General features: G+C 42.1%; 1 protein-coding gene and 1 non-coding gene across 2 annotated transcripts in view; one reads left to right on the plus strand and one right to left on the minus strand.

Annotated features, from left to right (window-relative positions):
• Positions 1-18538, minus strand: part of ACSL3 (acyl-CoA synthetase long chain family member 3) — an 82085-nt gene that overhangs the window by 17430 nt on the left and 46117 nt on the right. The window contains exons 2-9 of the mRNA XM_049768156.1: positions 17183-17597; positions 8539-8716; positions 7918-8027; positions 6945-7086; positions 4472-4622; positions 3594-3717; positions 2058-2129; positions 217-356 (exon numbers count right to left, since the gene is read on the minus strand). Coding sequence (XP_049624113.1) covers positions 217-356; positions 2058-2129; positions 3594-3717; positions 4472-4622; positions 6945-7086; positions 7918-8027; positions 8539-8716; positions 17183-17560 — 1295 coding nt within the window. The 5' untranslated portion in view covers positions 17561-17597. The remainder of the gene's footprint in view (positions 1-216; positions 357-2057; positions 2130-3593; positions 3718-4471; positions 4623-6944; positions 7087-7917; positions 8028-8538; positions 8717-17182; positions 17598-18538) is intronic.
• On the plus strand, positions 2922-3055 carry LOC126002544 (small nucleolar RNA SNORA51). The gene has a single exon (XR_007493233.1). It is a non-coding gene; the product is annotated as a small nucleolar RNA SNORA51 (small nucleolar RNA).

The following is an 18538-nucleotide window of genomic DNA, read 5'->3' on the forward strand; positions in this document are numbered from 1 at the left end:
GAAGGAAGGAAGGAAGGAAGGAAGGAAGGGAGGGAGGGAGGGAGGGAGGGAGGGAGGGAGGGAGGGAGGGAGGGAGGGAGGAATTAATTTATTCATGTTACTGTACATAGATTCTAAAGGAGTTCTTTCAAATTAAAAAATTAATTTGTAATAACGATTCTGCTAACTGGGCTGCTAATGTGAACACACTTCAATTATGAAAGGGAAGGCACTTACCGGTCACACAAAGGAGTGCTACACCCTTTAGATATCTGTTCCATCTTGTAATTATATGCCAGAATAAACAGATTGCGTTGGAAACTACTCATTTCATTTACTTTATTCATAACATTTTTGTAAATCCGATCCATGATTTCCTAGATGTCAACATAAGTCAATGGTGCTAAGTCAGAAACCTTCCATATTAAAATCTTAACATCTCAGGATTATTTCTAACTTTCGAAGATTTATTATTCTATAAGGAACAAACTTCACCATGAGATAATTATAGTTGTTCATGATTAAGTTTCAGTCATACAATGTCCAACACCCATCCCTTTACCCAAGGTACATTTCCCATCATCAATGTCCCATTTCTCATTCCTCATGGCAAGACTTTCTTTTTCCTTTCATTCTCCCCCATCCCTTTTTAGGCATTGTGGTTTGCAATATAGGAACAAAATTTTAAAATAACACTATCAGAAAAAGAGAGAGGTTATTTTTAGGTTATTTTTAATGGCAATAATATATCCAGATACTTATTAATTATAGTTAAGGTGGTGGGAAGGGTAGGCTGTCAAAAGCCATCTGCCTAGGTTCATAAACCTAAATCACAAGTACACAAAGGTATATTTTTAAAAAAGCATTATTTAGGGCAGTAATATACCACTGCTTTGCTTATCTTTTAAAACTTAAGCTACAAATTAAAATACATATCTCTAACAGATATATTTAAGTGTTCACTACATAATCTCAAAAGATTCAAAAGTACCACCTTGTTTGCTCACAAAAGGAACATGGACCATTTTTCATGGCTTGAGTTTACTGGCTGCATCTAAGAAATTTTCCTTATACTATATTTGCTGATCAATCCTATAAAATATAAAGTACACTTTCAGAAATTTTCCTCTACAATTTTCCTCTACAATTTTGTTTTCCTCTATAATTTAAGCTCCATGTGAATTTTTAAGTGAATTTAAGAACTGAAAGTAAAATACTAATTGCAAAATATACCCCTACATAAATGCCAAAGCTACAGATCTTTTATATATGTCATTGGACTAACTATGCAATCTATGCTTAGATGAAAGTGAGTAGAGTAACTTCAACACTCTCAAACAGAAACAGAATGTCACATAAAACTTAAAGTGGCCAGAGATAGGAAAAGAGCTTGCCTTGGATGTGAATCCCTAGTTCCGCCCCCAGCACTGTATCTTGTCCTATGAGCATAGAGCTGGGAGTTACCCCTGAACACAGTCAGGCATGACACCCCAAAACAGGAAAAAATAAACAATTAAGCAGACAGAAAATATTTCCTGTCCGACTTCTACTTATTTTGTTTCTTGGAAAGATTTTCCGACCCTCAGCAAACGCTCTATGGAGATGATCTCAAGTCTCCTTTCTATCTGCAGCTAGTCTTTGGGTTTCTACTAGCAGCAAACAAATCCCAAGAAAATAAACTTTTTTTTTTTTTTATTTAGGAGGCTGGAGAGGTAGTACAGTCAGTAGGGTTGTTGACTTGCACTGGGACATCTGGGTTTAATCCCAAGCATCCCATATAGTAACACAGGCACCATTAGGAATGATTTCTGAGTCAAGAGCCAGGAAGAAGTCTTGAGCATACTAAGGAGTGGTCCCCAAATCACCACCCCTAATTTAATAAAAAAATAAATGTATTAAAAGGCAAATTAGGAAAAGATCCTATAATAAACTTTAAGGACAAAATTACAAATGAATTCTGAAATGTTTAATATAATATATCCCACACAGATACAAACTGTACCTCCTTGATGAGTATGTTTTGCAGCAGGAATGTCCCATTCCTTAGTACTCAGCATTAAATAAAAGTCAATTCTTACCGGAACAGCAGCCATCAGTGTTGGCTTCAATATGGATGTATCTCCTTTGCTTCCTTTCTTAATTTTTGAAGACTATAAAGAGAGAAGAGACCCATACAGTGATCCTCATTTGTTAAAATCCAGTGGAATTCAAAGAAAAAAAATTCAATGGAATTCTCAGATCAAAAAAGAAAACTAGGATATTATTTTACTTTGTGGAAAGCGATATGGAGATTTCTCCAAAAGCTGGAAGTTGAGCTCCCATACGATCCAGCTATACCACTCCTAGGGATATATCCTAGGAACACAAAAATACAATACAAAAATCCCTTTCTCACACCTATATTCATAGCAGCGTTATTTATAATAGCCAAACTCTGGAAACAGCCTAGATGCCCCTCAATAGATAAATGATTAAAGAAACTATGGTACATATACATAATGGAATATTATGCAGCCATCAGAAGAGATGAAGTCATGAAATTTTCCTATACATGGATGTATATGGAATCTATTATGCTGAGTGAAATAAGTCAGAGGGAGAGAGATAAACACAGAATGGTCTCCCTCATCTATGGGTTTTGAGAAAAATAAAAAACAGTTGTGTAATGATTCTCAGAGACAAAAATAGAGGAGGACTGGAGGGTCCAGCTCCCGACATGAAGCTCACCACAGGGATCGTTTAGTGCAGTCACAGAAATAATTACACTGAGAACTATCATTACAAAATGTGACTGAATGACGAAAGTAGAAAGCCTGTCTAGAGTACAGGCCGGTGTGGGGTGAGAGGAAGGACACTTGGGATGTTGGTCATGGGAATGTTGCACCGGTGAAGGTTTTTTTTTTACATATATTTAAAATTTTTTAAAAAGGAAGAAAAGATAAGGCCTCCCAATTCTTACCACAGGCTGTGTTCTTTACACTGACTGTATAGAAAGAGGAGGTACTGTAAATGCACCCCATATACACCTCAACACAGGCCCCTTTGCCTGGTCTGTATTGTGAATTGGAGGACAAAAAAAAATAAATTAAAAAAAAAAAAAAAGGCACACTGGGGCTGGTGAGATAGCACAGAGGTAGGGCATTTGTTTTGTATGTGGCCAACCCAGGAGATGGTGGTTCAAATCCCAGAATCCCATATTGTCCACTAAGCCTGCTAGAAGCGATTTCTGAGTACAGAGCGAGTATTAACCCCTGAGCACCGCCAGGTATGAGACCCAAAAACAAAAACAAAAACAAAACAAAAAAAAAAAAAAACACAGGACATACAAAAAGCAAGAACTTCTTAACTTCACAATCTAGTCATGCTGACAAAAACGTTTTCAGTAATTATGATTTTGAGGGGTTAGAGAAAAAGTACAGTGAGTAGGTCATCTGCCTTGCATATAGCATCACTAGCACCCCAGAGGACTCCCCAAATCCCATTAGGAATGGTCCCAGAGCTCAGAGCTAGGAGTAAGCCCAACGCACCACTGGGTGAGGCCCAATCCCCACCTCCTGCCAAAATAAAAAAAAATTAGATTTCATAGTATCTCACATCACAGACCTTTCACTTACCTGATCTGCTAATGTCTGGGGCGAAGAGTAGCCAATACGACATCCATGAGAAAGACAAACAAGCTCAGCACTTAATTCTAATACATGGGCCAGTGGCAAATATCCAATATAAACATCTTCTTCTCTAAAGGATAAAAAAAGAAACACAAGAGAATTGAGAAGCCAGTCAGATGAGGTGTGTGCTAAGGAAAACAAGCTGGAATGGGCACATGGAAAGGCTCCTTCCAGCTAATATGTCATGTGAATATATACAAGAGTGAGAAAATGAGTGTTCTAGTCTAAGCAGGAATCAAAAAAATGGCCAAAATAAACTCCATATTTGTGTGTGTTTGTGTTTTGTGCTAACAGGTGTCAAATACGATCAGAGTCAATTCTCAGAACTCGAGTCTGCGCATATTGAAGCATTTCCTTTCTAATCCTCCATCAGTCTTTCCCCCACTTCACATCTCTTTCCTACTCTACTAGAATTTATCTTACAAAAAGATATCAAAGACTGAACACAAACAATCACTATTTCTTGCATATAATGGAGGGTCAGGGTTCAAGGAACCCAAAGCCACTTTCAATGAGGCTGCAATTCAAGACCAGGGAGGGTCTCAGGATGCTTTGTTTGCCGTGGTGGGGCCACACTTGGCAAAGCTCAGGGACTGGATATATACTGATGGGTGATTAGATAGGGGCATCTGGCCCCTCTTGGAAATGAGTCTAGAAACATATTTTCAACCTCATAAGTGCCATCTGAATATCACTTTAACAGAAAAAATGCTCTCTAAACATAGACATTAAAACATAATTCTACAAAACATACACTATTTAATAACCTAATTGTCTGCATTTTGACAGCTGGCCACATCATAACACACTATGCTGTAACCTACCCTAGTCGTGGAATCCTCTCCGCCATTCCAGTTATTCCAGCAATAATATTGCAGTGGGAAATCATGACCCCCTTGGGAAGTCCCGTAGAGCCACTTGTATACATGATCACAGCAATATCTAAGGGACCAGGTTTACTCTGAGGTGTGCTTTCTGCATTGGAAGATAAATAGACAAGTCACATTACCAGTTCTTGTTAATAAAACAACTATTAACATTATGAAAATAGGCATCAAAAAACAAACAGAAACCCAGAACAAATCCCTGCACATAAGTATATTCCACCGGGAGGGACAAATACATAAACTTACAATGTGAAAGCATTAAAGAAAGGCAAAGTAAGACACGGTGAGGTGTGCCAGATGCTATATGTAGGGAAAAACCAGGGGCCTTTTTTCTTTCATCGATGCTGTAGTGACTAATGGGAAGTACTGACGCATGGAGCTTTTGAATTCTCATCGAACTCCTGAATTCGAGAAACTGTTTTTAGATAAGAGATAAGCAGGGGCTGTGCTTAGTAAATGTAATGTCCAAAAAGACATGAGAAAGATCGAGGGCAAGAGTCAAGTGTCAGGGAACTAAGAAGAACCACACCATGTGTGAACAGAGGCTGTATGGACTCTGTGGCTGCTGTGTGGCTAATAAAAAAAAAAAGAGGAAAATGGGGCAGAGAGTTACTACAGAGGGTCGGGCACTTGTCCTGTGCACTGCTGACCTGGGATAGATCCCCAGTCTCCCATATCATTCCCCGAGTGCAGAGCCAGGAGTAAGCCCTTAGTTCTGCCGGGTGTGGCCCCAAAACAAAGTTTCTGGGGGATAAAGGGCACTCTCCCAACAGTGAGGTTGGTGAGACTAGGCTCACTGAGGTATCTGCTACGTAATGTCTGCTTCAGAGTGGCCCTGGCGAACTGATACTTGGCAGCTGGAGGGACTCAAACTCAGTATCCCCCATTCCACAGCACTAAGCCACCACTAGTACTTCTCAGGGCTCCCAAAGGTGGCATTTAATAAGCCTGATGGTCCTTTGCAATGCCACTGGAAGACCCTTCCCCTCCCCAAAACGCCTTCCGCCCCCGGCTCTGTGGCTCATACTAATGTGCTCTTCTTTCTAAGGTCCATTCTTGGGTTGGGGGTTCACTGTCTCCCTCTTGTGGCAATTAAAGTCTTCCTGCTTCCAGCTTCTAAATTTCTTTTTTTGTTTGTTTTGTTTTGTTTTTGGTCACACCTGGCAGAGCTCAGGGGTTACTCCTGGCTCTATGCTCAGAAATCGTTCCAGGATGCCGGGATTCGAACCACTGTCCTTCTGCATGCAAGGCAAATGCCCTACCTCCATACCATCTCTCTGGCCCCAGCTTCTAGGTTTCTTATTTTATTTTAGTTTAGTTTAGTTTTGGTTTTCGGGCCACACCCATTTGACGCTCAGGGGTTACTCCTGGCTATGCGCTCAGACATCGCCCCTGGCTTGGGGGGACCATCTGGGACGCCGGGGGATCGAACCGTGGTCGCTATCTTTCCTTGGCTAGTGCTTGCAAGGCAGACACCTTACCTCTAGCGCCACCATCCCGGCCCCATAAGTTTCTTATTTTAAAATAACGGAGCAGAGGCCAGTTATACTATCAGGAAACTGCTGTCACAGCAACAAGCTAGAACCACAGGACTAACATTCTCTGACATCTGTCTTGGTCCCCATGGCTGGGAGTCACAGAGAGGTTAGAAAGGTGCCCCCACTGAGAAACAAAGTGCTGACAACAGGGGTGAAGACTCAGTCAAGCTGCTCACAAATCCATACAGGAAAAATGCAATGATGTTATTTATGAACCTTTAAACCACCCCAAAACTAATGGAAAGGGGAAACTGGAAAATTTTATAATGTCACAGGTATTTTTTTTTGTTTTTTGTTTTTTGTTTGTTTGTTTGTTTGTTTTTGGTTTTTGGGTCACACCCAGCAGTGCTCAGGGGTTACTCCTGGCTCCATGCTCAGAAATTGCTCCTGGCAGGCAAGGGGGACCATATGGGACGCCGGAATTCGAACCGATGACCTTCTGCATGAAAGGCAAACGCCTTACCTCCATGCTATCTCTCCAGCCCCGTCACAGGTATGTTAAATGTTTCAAATACAGTATCATTTCTGGTGGGGGGGGGCAATACCCCAAAATACTCAATAGGGTTACTCCTAGCATAAGGGAAGGTCAAATGGGGTGCTTCATGTAAGGCAGACTCCCTATCTACACTATACTATCACTCCAGCTCTTCACATATGACTTTTTGAACATTATGAATTAATTTTTGTAATTTTCTTTAAACCCTCCAAATTCAGAGGCTACTCAGAGTAGTCCCCTCTTTCCTATATAATTAAATAGAAAACAGAGTAGCATTTGATCCAAGTTGAGGGCTCAATTCCCTGGAGGAGCAGTGGGGAGCTCAAGGCCACTACAGCCGGGCACTGGTAGGGGGAGAATGAAGATCATGACATACCCATGCTTGCCTTGGCCCCCAGAGCCTGTACGGCCGCCATGGTGTGCACGATGACACCCTGGGGGAACTCAGCCCAAGTTGGTGGTGGCTTCTCATCCACGGTGATGATGTGGCGCAGACGTGGGACTAAAGAAACTATGTCCTGGGGAGACAAAAGCATCCATCTTGTTCTCACTCAACACATTGGCAAAGGGGAAGGGTAAAGGCTGCTTACAGAGACATTTTTTAAATGTTTTGTAATCGTATGACCCTGAGATACACATTTAAAAGCTGTTCAGGTTGAGTTTCAGTCATACAATGTCCAACACCCATCGCTTCACCAGTGCACATTTCCCACCACCAATGTACCCAGCTCTTGCTCACCCCGCCCCTTTTTTCCTTTTAGGCAATGCAGTTTGCAATATTTTAAAGTAATGTCTTGCCCTCGGGGGAAAAAATAAACAAGCGGTGGTGGTGGGTATGTGCCACTAGATGATTATTTTTTCAGATGAAAAACTCGGTCTATAGTTGAACTATTATTTTATAGCCACAGAGGTTCTGCAGTGCAACCCTGCTGCTTGGTAAGCTCCATTTGAATACTTACATCCTTACTCAGAAGCTGCTAGAACTAGGCTAGCCAAACACTCCTCCCCTATTTTAAAAGGGGTAAAAACATTCCTGTTTTCAAAGGAAGCAAAACAAATTGCTTTTCCTAGGTTGTTTTCTGTATGTTTGTTTTTAAATAATCTTTTCTCTAAATTGTAGAAAACTCAGGACTAGGCTTCAGAAATAAGATCCATTTTCTTCTTTTCCAGAGAAATAAATTTAGGGCAGAGGATCTACTTATCAAGATCAAAGCTTTCAGCTGCAAACTCCAAAGTGAGTTGTAATAATAAACTTATACATATATAAATATATAATTATGAATATATTAATATATAAAAATAAAATAAGTTACTAAAGAGATGATCACAAAGTGACCTCACCAACTCACCTTCAGCTTGGTTTGCAAAAGTTCTTTACTTGTAATGATGTTGGTGACTTCCGTTTCATTCAATCCATGCACAATGGCTGGGCCGCCCAGAGTGGCATACAGTGTGACAACTGTGGGGGGTAAGGAGGAGAAGTCAAAGATGGGAACACTTCAGAATAGCTATAAAGGGAAAGAATGTTCTGGAAAGAGGCGATGTACCCAGGAGCAGATAAAACCCTACCCCTGCCAGGAATGAGTTTCTCCAAGAGTAGCAAGGCATCTCAAAAGGTCTTACCTAGGTCTACATTGCCGCTCTTCATATCTGTTATCCCCAAAATTCCAATACAGAATTTAAGATTCTGCATTTTAGCATTTATCATGCTCCACACTCAGATGCTGCTCAGATACCCCCTATACGGCAGGGTTTGAATCTACTACTCGGCTGAACATACAGCCTGCCCCATAACTAAGTGGTTTTTTTTCCAATAGACTAGTAATGCCAAGTTATGAGAGAGACTGGTGCAAACTGAATGCTAAAGCCAGGTTTTAAACATTTAAATAATTAATAACAAAAGTGTAGTATCATTCCCACAGTTTAAAAAAAAATCCACTCTCCCCACCAAATAAGAAAGTCATACATACGCTGGAAATTATACATGAAGCATGCCTGGGCCGCAATCATCCACTCTGCCCGGGTTTCACAGAAGATGGCGATGTTGGTTTTGGGTTTCTGACCTAACATTTGCAAGCCATTCCCAAAATTCAAAGCTCTCTCAAAGACATCTTCATAGGAGAGCCAATTATAGTGTCCAAGAATGACCTGAAAAAAGAAAAGATATACAAAGACTTGAGTTTTGTTTTGGGGCTGCACTCAGCAGCACTCAGGGTACTACAGGCTCTGCACTCAAATTACTACTGGCAGGCTCGAGAGACCATACGGAGTGCCAGGAATTGAACCCGGGTTGGCCATGTACAAGACAAACACCCTACTGCTATGCTATCACACAGGCCCTTATACAAAGATTTTTGTTTGTTTGTTTGTTTTTGTTTTGGGGCCACACCCGGCGGTGCTCAGGGGTTACTCCTGGCTGTCTGCTCAGAAATAGCTCCTGGCAGGCACGGGGGACCATATGGGACACCGGGGTTCGAACCAACCACCTTTGGTCCTGGATCAGCTACTTGCAAGGCAAATGCCGCTGTGCTATCTCTCCGGGCCCTATACAAAGAATTTTTAACCCAGCCAAAACTTTCAGTTCTCGAAAGAAAGTCAGGATATTGTAAACTAGAGTTATGTTAGCATGTACTTCAATGATATTTTTCCTAACAGAAAGCTAAAAAGTGAATTTCAAGTGAAAAATTCTATTTCAAAACTGGGCTTATTTATTAATTTCTATGGCAATTCAAATATTAAGCATTATCTTTCAGTGAATGGGATGTTGAGAGTAGGGTCTGATGGGATTGAGTAGGGTCTGATGGGATTGTAAGAATCTATTTTGGCAAACGGTTATATATTAATAATTCACTTCTAGATGTTACACACCTAGATTTTGATGTTAGCTTAAAATAATGCTAAGGATCAGAGTCAGAACAATAGTATGCTCCCCGGCATCCTATAGGGGCCTCCTTGAGTCCCCCATGAGTGATTCCTGAGCACAGAGCCAAGAAAAAATCCTGAATATCACTGGGGATAAACCCCCAAAATTTAGCTAAGTATCAAGTACTGCTGATATCAAACTTGACCTTCCCTTTTCTCATTAATCCAGACTGGTACCAGACTGTCCAGAATAAGACAGACACATGCAGAAGCAGGCCAGACCTATACTAATAAATTCTACTTGTATGGTTCTCTTGATTTGCTGTAGCTAACTCTAGCTAAGCAACGCTAATCACATGATCAGGCATAGACTAGAATCTGGGTTGGCCACGTACAAGGCAAACGCCCTACTGCTGTGCTATCACTCAAAGTATGAGTACTTTGATATTCATAAAGTCCTTTTGCTAAAACTTTAGTGACACTAAAGCCATCAACTTCCAACATATTATCTGTTGCTCACCAGGCATGAGGTCTATGTGGGGGCCGGCGAGGTGGCGCTAGAGTTAAGGTGTCTGCCTTGCAAGCGCTAGCCAAGGAAGTACCTTGGTTTGATACCCCGGCATCCTATTTCGTCCCCCTAAGCCAGGGCAATTTCTGAGCGCATAGCCAGGAGTAACCCCTGAGCATCAAACGGGTGTGGCCAGAAAAAAAAAAGGCAAAGAAATTGGTCTTTGGGATATTTCAGAACATACTATAAATACCCCCACTGCACTGTACATTGATCACAAGTTTACAATAATCTTAAAAGGCATGGTTCCATTAGTATGTCTCAGAAACTTTCAAATCATTTCTAGCAATGAGGCAGGCAGAGCACAGATAGATACTGCCCTCTACCGTCCAGTTTCAGAAGAGCCTTAAATTACCTCATAGAGCAAGACACCTGTATTTCTAGTGTTTAGCTCCTCAGTCAAATTTACTCTGCTCCCTTAAAAAATACTAGGCACAGGAAGCTCCAGTGACTACATAAGAGCTCAGTTGAGAGGGTGAGAATCTGCCCAAATTACATAGGAGTGAATTACAACTAAGACAATTCCAAAGACAAACAAAAGGTACTGCCTAAGTCTAAGAATCTAAATAATGAGCTTTGTAAGTTTCAGAGAGCAGGTGCCTCTGCAAAGGCAATATATAATACAAATAAATACAGAAGTCATGGGGCCATGAAAGCAGATCATGAAATTAATTCAAGTGTAACTGAATCAGAATTTGACAAATTCTTTAAACCTCTCAGCCTCTGATAGTGACTGTCAACCTCTTTCTCAACGAGGTTACATTCAAAAGGCCCTATCAGGGGCAGAAAGACAGCATGGGGGTTAAGATGCTCACATTACACACAGCCAGAATCTCTGAGCACAGAGACAGAAATAAACCCTGAGCACAGCCAGGCATGGCCCCCAAACAAGCAAGATCCTGTCTATCCCCTAACTTTATCAGACTTGTGCTGGAGAAACATTCTGATCCTACCTTTGCAGTTTGATCCTAATTTTGACACTGTTAAAGAAGCTAAAACCATACTAAATCCAGTATTGTAAAACTCAGTGATCTGGGGGCAGAACGATGGTGGTTTGAATCCTGGCATCCCTATGGTCCTCCAAGCCTGCCAGGAGTGTTTTCTGAGCATAGAACCAGGAGTAAGCTCTGAGTGCTGCTGGGTGTGACCCCAAAAAAAAAAAAAAAAAAAACCTCAATGATCTAATTACACTTCCCTAGTCTAATAATTTCTCAGCCTCTCAAACCCTATTTGAAACCTCTATGCTCAAATATCCGCTCTCTAACTACAAGTGATAGCCTTGACACACTTCTGTCCTAGACTTTAACAGGAATTAGAAATGAAATGGAGCAGCACCTACCTCTGTACCCAAACTCTGCAGGGGTGGATGGAAAGGTCCCAGGACAAACTTTAAGCCTAACCCTCCTAGATCCCCCTTTTCTTTTTCACTTTATTTCTCAACTAAGATATTTCAAGTCCAGAAAGACTCAAGGTTGACTGTGCTGGAGATAGTGTGACAAGGTGTTTACCTTGCATATGGCTGACCTAGGCTTGATCCCTGGCATCCAACTTGGCTCTCTAAGTACCATCAGGATTCCTGAGTGCAGAGCCAGGAGTAACCCCTGAGCAATACCCGATGTGGACCAAAAATAAAAGAATTAAAAATAAAACAGAATGGAGTTTGAAACTTCTATTTCTTCATGGAAATATAGCTGTTCTAGATGGCTAATGCTTTTTAAATAAAAAAAAAATTCTAGTGCTTATGGAGGTCACAATCAGCTGTGCTCACTCAAGGCTTACCTCTGGTTCTATACTCAAAGAAACCTGGCAGGCTCAAGGGACCATAAGGGGTGCTGGGGATAGAACCTGGGTGGGCCCTGTCCATCATACTATATCCAGTCTACTGCAGCCCCTGGAGTTCCCAACTTTACCCACATCTACACATACTTCAAGACTCTGGATAAAGCCAGTGTCTCAATGTCTACCTCAAATCTTCTTCCTCTGAGTCATTGCTTGATAATTCATCATGATGGTACTTACCCAAATGATTATGAATCAAATACTATGCTTTTTATCCTTCAAACTGTCTGGGCCAGAACAGAGGAGGAATGAGGTAAGACAAGGAAACTAGGGCCCACATTTCATTCATTTCACTTTTGGGCACAAATGCTATGTCCCATTCACTCCACAGCCTTTGTTAGAAGCACCCCAACCCAGCTAGTCTTGCTTTTCCAAGCTGTTGCTTGGACCTTGGCAAAGCTAGTTCCTGGTTCTCAGACCTCCCCACATCTATCTTATTTCCTCACAGTGTTGATCCCATCTCTGACTGACTGCTTCTCTTTATTCCCTACAAGCAAGCAAGAGCCATGAGAAAATGGGCTTCTCTGTCCCTCTTGCTGTCATCTCCCCACCAGGTAGAGTGTGGTTCAGCAACGATTTGGTCCACGTGTTGAAAGGGGTGTGTGATTATAATCTCACTTCACTAAGGGCCTTGAGGGAATTTTCCAACCTCCAAGAGAAAGAAAGGCGGCCCCACCCCTCAGCTAAGTCACTGTGAGTGCCAAGACTAGTGTTGGAACATTGCAGGTCAAAAACAGTGTACATCACAATGCCTTAAAGTAAAAAAAAAAAAAAAAAAAATTGTAGGTCGACTTTAAGGCACTTTGGTGTACAAAGCTGCTTCAGGAGGCCTAAATGCTCCAACACCAATCCCACCACCCAGCAGTATCCGCTTCCCTCTGCAAATTCCCCAGGTGGTCCCTCAGCTCCCAGTCTGAACAGGCACATATTTTAAGTTTGGACCCCTTGTTAAAGGACTATTTGAAAAACAAATCCCACTAACATTAGTGAAAAGAGTCAAACACAATGAGTAAAAAGCAAGTTTATACCCATTCTCAGTATCCTATACCACACATATATTTATCTTCTATGTCTCTGAAATATTCTTATCAGGGAGCTACATAAGACAGAGATGGCTGATACCCTGACCAGGAAGAATCAAGGCAGTAAGTGACTGTGGGTCATATGAATAAACCTAAGTGCTTGTTTGTCTGGGGGACTTGAACAGTTTTTACATTTGCAAAGGCTTTTTTTTTTTTAGCTTTCTTAAAAAACTTTTGAATTTTTCAAAGTATTATAAAGTTAACATTTGCAAAGTTGGGGTGACACATTTTACTGACTGTGTTTTTATTCGATGGCAGGCAAACATTTAAACAAACACCATAGAACTCAGGTACATCACCACTTGCTCTGCACATCACATGACATGAATGGAAGTGCTGTGGCAATGCTGAGAATAGGGAATCAGTCCCTCACTCAAAGGTAATTTAACAGTAAATGGAGAGGGCACACAGTATGCAATAAAATAAAAATGCAAACATTTAAGACCCTGAAGAAAGACAGTCTTGGGACTGGAGTATAGCGGGTAGAGCATTTGCCTTACACACTACTAACCTAAAATCAATCAAACCTAGGTTTGGTCCTTGATATCCCGTCTGGTCCCTGAGCCCATCTGGAGTGATCCATGAGCAAAGAACCAGGAATAAGCCCTAAGCACCACCTGACTCCAAAACGTGTGTGTGTTGGTTAGAGAGGAGGTAGGTAGTATTATGCCAGATGTGCTTGGGGGACCATGAGTAGCATAGAACAAAGGTTCCCACATACTGGCTTTGTAATCTAGTCCTGTGTCATTTCCTGGGCTCCTGGCAGTCTTAATAACAGTTGAGGATCTGCCCTCCATAAGAAATAGAACTTTTATTTTAAAGCATTAGCCATCTAGAACAGATATATTTCGAAAGTATACTCTTGCTTATCTTCAATAAAATACACCTGGTTTCATTTAGCCTTTGTCTACAAATCCAGGTCATCAAAACAACTTGTATGCAAGTCTGAAAGAACAAAATCCAGAGATTCAGAGAATGTGGATAGGCAGTAATGATGAAGTATACCTTCTCTGATATTTACAGTGATCTTATTAATTATGCAGCAAGAATTCACTCATTAGAGCTTCTCAAAATATTCTGTCACTATTATCATTATCCCTATTTGGGGGGGGGGGGGGTCCACACCCGGCAGCGCTCAGGGGTTACTCCTGGCTCGACGCTCAAAAATCGCTCCTGGCAGGCTCGGGGGGACCATATGGGATGCCAGGATTCGAACCAATGACCTACTGCATGAAAGGCAAACGCCTTACCTCCATGCTATTTCTCCAGCCCACTATTATCATTATCCCTATTTTATGGGTGTGACTACAGAGGCCGGGAAAGAGTAAGGATGACTTTCTTAAAATCCTGCCATTCCAGGACATGAACCAGGCTTCTCCTCTTGCAGAGTATGAACTTTGATGAACTGCACTACAGAAAAAAGGGAAAAGGGAGCTGAGAGAAAGGACTGGGATACATACTGAGGGTATAATCCTGAACTCCTGGCTCTGTGCCCAGAAGTAGCCTCTGGCAGCCCCATACAAGGCAAGGACCCTACCTCCTGTACTTTCTCTTACCTTGAGCTATGAGATTACTGATCAGGTAAGATAACTAACAGCAGCAAAAAAAAATCCTTTCAACTACTGTGTGTGTTAAATGGTTTCTAATGCAGGCAACAGCAGAAGCAGATGATTGTGGGAGGGAGATGGATAAATGCCTGGAAGGAAAAGTCAGGGGATTCCTAGATTTTGGGTACATGTTGCTGCCTTTGACAAACAAATGATTGAGAGAAAAACAAGTTTGGAAATGAAGACCAAAAGTTCAGGTTAAAGAATGTAAAGTCAGGGCCCGAAGAGATAGCACAGTGGCGTTTGCCTTGCAAGCAGCCGATCCAGGACCTAAGGTGGTTGGTTCAAATCCCGGTGTCCCATATGGTCCCCCGTGCCTGCCAGGAGCTATTTCTGAGCAGACAGCCAGGAGAAACCCCTGAGCACCGCCGGGTGTGGCCCAAAAACCAAAAAAAAAAAAAAAAAAAAGAATGTAAAGTCACAGACAAACCACAAATCCTAGCCAAGCAATCTCATGCTGTAAATAAATGTCTTAGTGAAAAATGGACAAATACAGCTGGAGCAAGAAATGTGAACACACAAGTAGATACTGGGGAAGTGGGGGGGGGGAAACTAATCCACCTCACATAAATGGAAAAGAGCATGTGCTACTGGGGAGGGTGGGGGGAAGGGATACTGACAGTCAGGTGCTATGCTCTGCTCATTTGACAGAATCTTGGGGAACTTGCAGAGCCTTGACTTCTTGGCCTTCTATCTTCCCTTTTATTTTATTTTTTTTGTTTTTGTTTTTGGGTCACACCCGGCGGTGCTCAGGGGTTACTCCTGGCTGTCTGCTCAGAAATAGCTCCTGGCAGGCATGGGGGACCATACGAACCAACCACCTGGATCGGCTGCTTGCAAGGGCCCTATCTTCCCATTTTTTGTCCCCTTTTAGAAGACTTGGTGAAGGCTTGATGAGGCTGTAGCCACAATTCAGGGTAATTTATCGTCCCTTGCGATCTCAGGCCAGAATTTTTGGGAGAGATGGGGATAAAAGCTTCCCAAACTCAGAAACTCGAAATAAAGGTTTGGGAGCTTTGTTTCAAGCTTTTGGGAGTTTTGTGTCAGATCCACTATCAGGGATAACCTTAAAATTTAGTCATGACCACGGCCACTATACCCCCCCCCCAATCCATACACACATAAAGAGAAAATGTTAACTGTCACTACAGTATGAGCTTTCTTTCCCCCAATGAAATATGAAAACCAATAAAGAGATGCTTCATCAGAAATAAGCTCTCCTTTGTTAGTGACTCACTCACTAGGCCCTATGACACCTCCTCAGAGCACAAACTGGGAAATACCCTCTTTCTTTTCCACAGTCCTACAGTACAGACACTGGCTGTCCTGCCTGGAAGATTATATTGTGGGTAGGAAGCTTGCCCTGCATGTGACTGACCCAAGGTCAATGCTAGGCACTCCACATGGTCCCTAAGCTTGGTCAGAAATAAGCCCTGAACATTGCCAAAAACCTTTTAAAAGGGGAAAAAAAAAACCCTAATTACATGACTCAATTTCTAGAAATATGGTATTAACTCCAGTCAGACTTTCAAAAAAAATTCACAAGGCAAAAGAAAGCCAATGTAGAGCCAGCGTATAGGACAGCAGATAAGATTTGCTTTGCATGCAGTTGATTCAGACTTGGCCTGCATGGTCCCCCAAGCACAAGTAGTTGTACCCTCCGGCCACTGGAAAAAAAAAAGTCAACAGAGGGACTGGAGAGATAGCATGGAGGTATGGCATTTGCCTTGCATGCAGAAGGACAGAGGTCTCTGGAGCCTGCCAGGAGCGATTTCTGAGCATAGAGCCAGGAGTAACTCCTGAGTGCTGCTGGGTGTAACAAAAAAAAAAAAAAAGTCAACAGAAACAGAAAACATGAGAACTGATATTTAGTAGGAAACATGTCACTCTATGGGACTGGGGGATAGGGCAGGGAGGAGGCAAAAATCTATGGTAGCAGGAAAGATTCAGAGGAGGAGGTGGTAAAGTGTTATCTATGAAACTATCAGCAACAACTGTACTGAAAACCTGCAGTGTACAAACTGGGGAGGGGAGAGGAGGGGAAGGAAAGTGAGTCCCATAGAAGCAAACTGGAGAGTGGGAGGCAAATGGAGATGGGGGAAGTGGACACTGATGAAAGAATCGGGATTGAAACTTTGTATGCCTGAAACCCAATCAAGAATAGCTTAGGAATTTCACTAAATAAAAAAATAAAAAATAAAAAGTCATGTATTTGCCACAACCAAAGTACAAAGACTCTGAGTGAAACCGCTATTCAAATCAGAACCAAGATGTCAAATCTTAAACCCAAAGCAATCACACAAAAAGGTATTTCTGGGTCTACCAGGTAATATAGTAATTTCAAACCCCAAACTGCTTAAGACAACCAGCTATTCCAAACCTGGTAGACATTTCAGGTAAGAAGTAACACACACACACACACACACACACACACACACACACACACACACACCCCTACAGCAAACAATGTCTTTTATCAAAATTCAGTCTATCAGTGCTGGGGAAAGCAATGATGAGAAAGTAGAGCATGGTCCCCTTCCTGGCCTGCTTCTTGGCCCAGTTCCACTGTCACCAGACTCTGATGTCTGTCATGGACACTGTTTCTGACACAATTGTATCCAGAGGAAAGTCCAAGGTAATGAAAAGGATCACCTACCTTCTTAAAAATTTTCCCATTTGGCTGTACTTCATCTTCCTCACTTAAGACTTCACGAGTTCCCAGGAGTCTTTTGTCCTTAAACTTATTCTTTGCGAACATAAAAACTTTATCTAAGGTATCACATCCGGGGTACAACACTGAGGCCAAACCATCCAGACTGTTGACAGATCGGTATGCAGACTCTGGTGAGGAAGTCACAGGCTGGGCTTTAATCTGGTTTGACCTCCCTTTCCTTGACTCAGTCAAAAAGTAATACGGAATGTATGTTAAGATAGTATAAAGCATTATTATAAAATGTATGAAGTACAAAATAATGGGGTTGATGGTCTGTTTTAGCTTCATGGTGGACGGTTTTGAAGAGGCGTGGTCGTTCATCAGTACTCAAGAATAATTAACAAATTTCCGCACGAATCTGGAAGAGAAAGAGAAAGATTTTATTTCAAAACTCATTTTCAGTTGCTTTAGACTTCAATGACCAGAAGAGAGGACCTTTGCCACTGTGCAATTGAGAGAAAGAGAAAGATTTTATTTCAAAACTCATTTTCAGTTGCTTTAGACTTCAATGACCAGAAGAGAGGACCTTTGCCACTGTGCAACCGAGCTGGCCCATAGATAGACCCAACCCAAGTTGCTCCTGCAATTGCCCAAACACTAAGAAGCACATTTGTACCAGGCTTCTCAGCAACCAAACTAGATGAGCCCAGCCAAGTTTCCACTGCATTCTTGGGCAGGTGCCTTTCTGGCTTCCCTCCAAGTACCCCAAACTTAGGAGAACAAGGAGGAAGGAAAGCTGTTCAGAGCACACCGCTTCCCCACTAGCACCCACTTCTCGCCAGGCCATGCTGCCAGAAACACAGGATACATGATGCAGTCTGACTATGAAGTTGGTTGTCACGCATTTAGAAGCTTTTTGGTGTTAGCAAATTTCCTGCAATTCCCATGTTTGGTTTGATTTGATTTGATGTGACCCTTCCCTCAATCCCAGTGAGAGTACAACCCGCTGGAGGATGGAGCCCAGACAACTAACTACCCATTACCCTTTTTCTGCCTCCTTCTCATTACCTGCACACTATTCTCCTCCCACGGCCCTAATAGTGCTGCTGGATCATCTCAGCATCCTTATCCTTGCTGAATTTGAGAAGTCAGTGACACCCACTATGACCCAGCACCCCAGTCCTTGAACAAAGAACAGGCTTTCAGCCTCGCCACCAGCTCTCAGCAAGATTCTCTATGTGCTAGGAGGTGGTAGAAAGAACAGAGAACCCTTCACCAATGCCTCAGGGAAGACTTCAGTTGGGACAGAGAAGTTCAAAGTCTAATGGTACAGTGGAAAACAATGAAACAGTTTGGTGG

The sequence above is a fragment of the Suncus etruscus genome, chromosome 2, assembly GCF_024139225.1.
Source record: "Suncus etruscus isolate mSunEtr1 chromosome 2, mSunEtr1.pri.cur, whole genome shotgun sequence".
Classification (NCBI taxonomy): Eukaryota; Metazoa; Chordata; class Mammalia; order Eulipotyphla; family Soricidae; genus Suncus; species Suncus etruscus.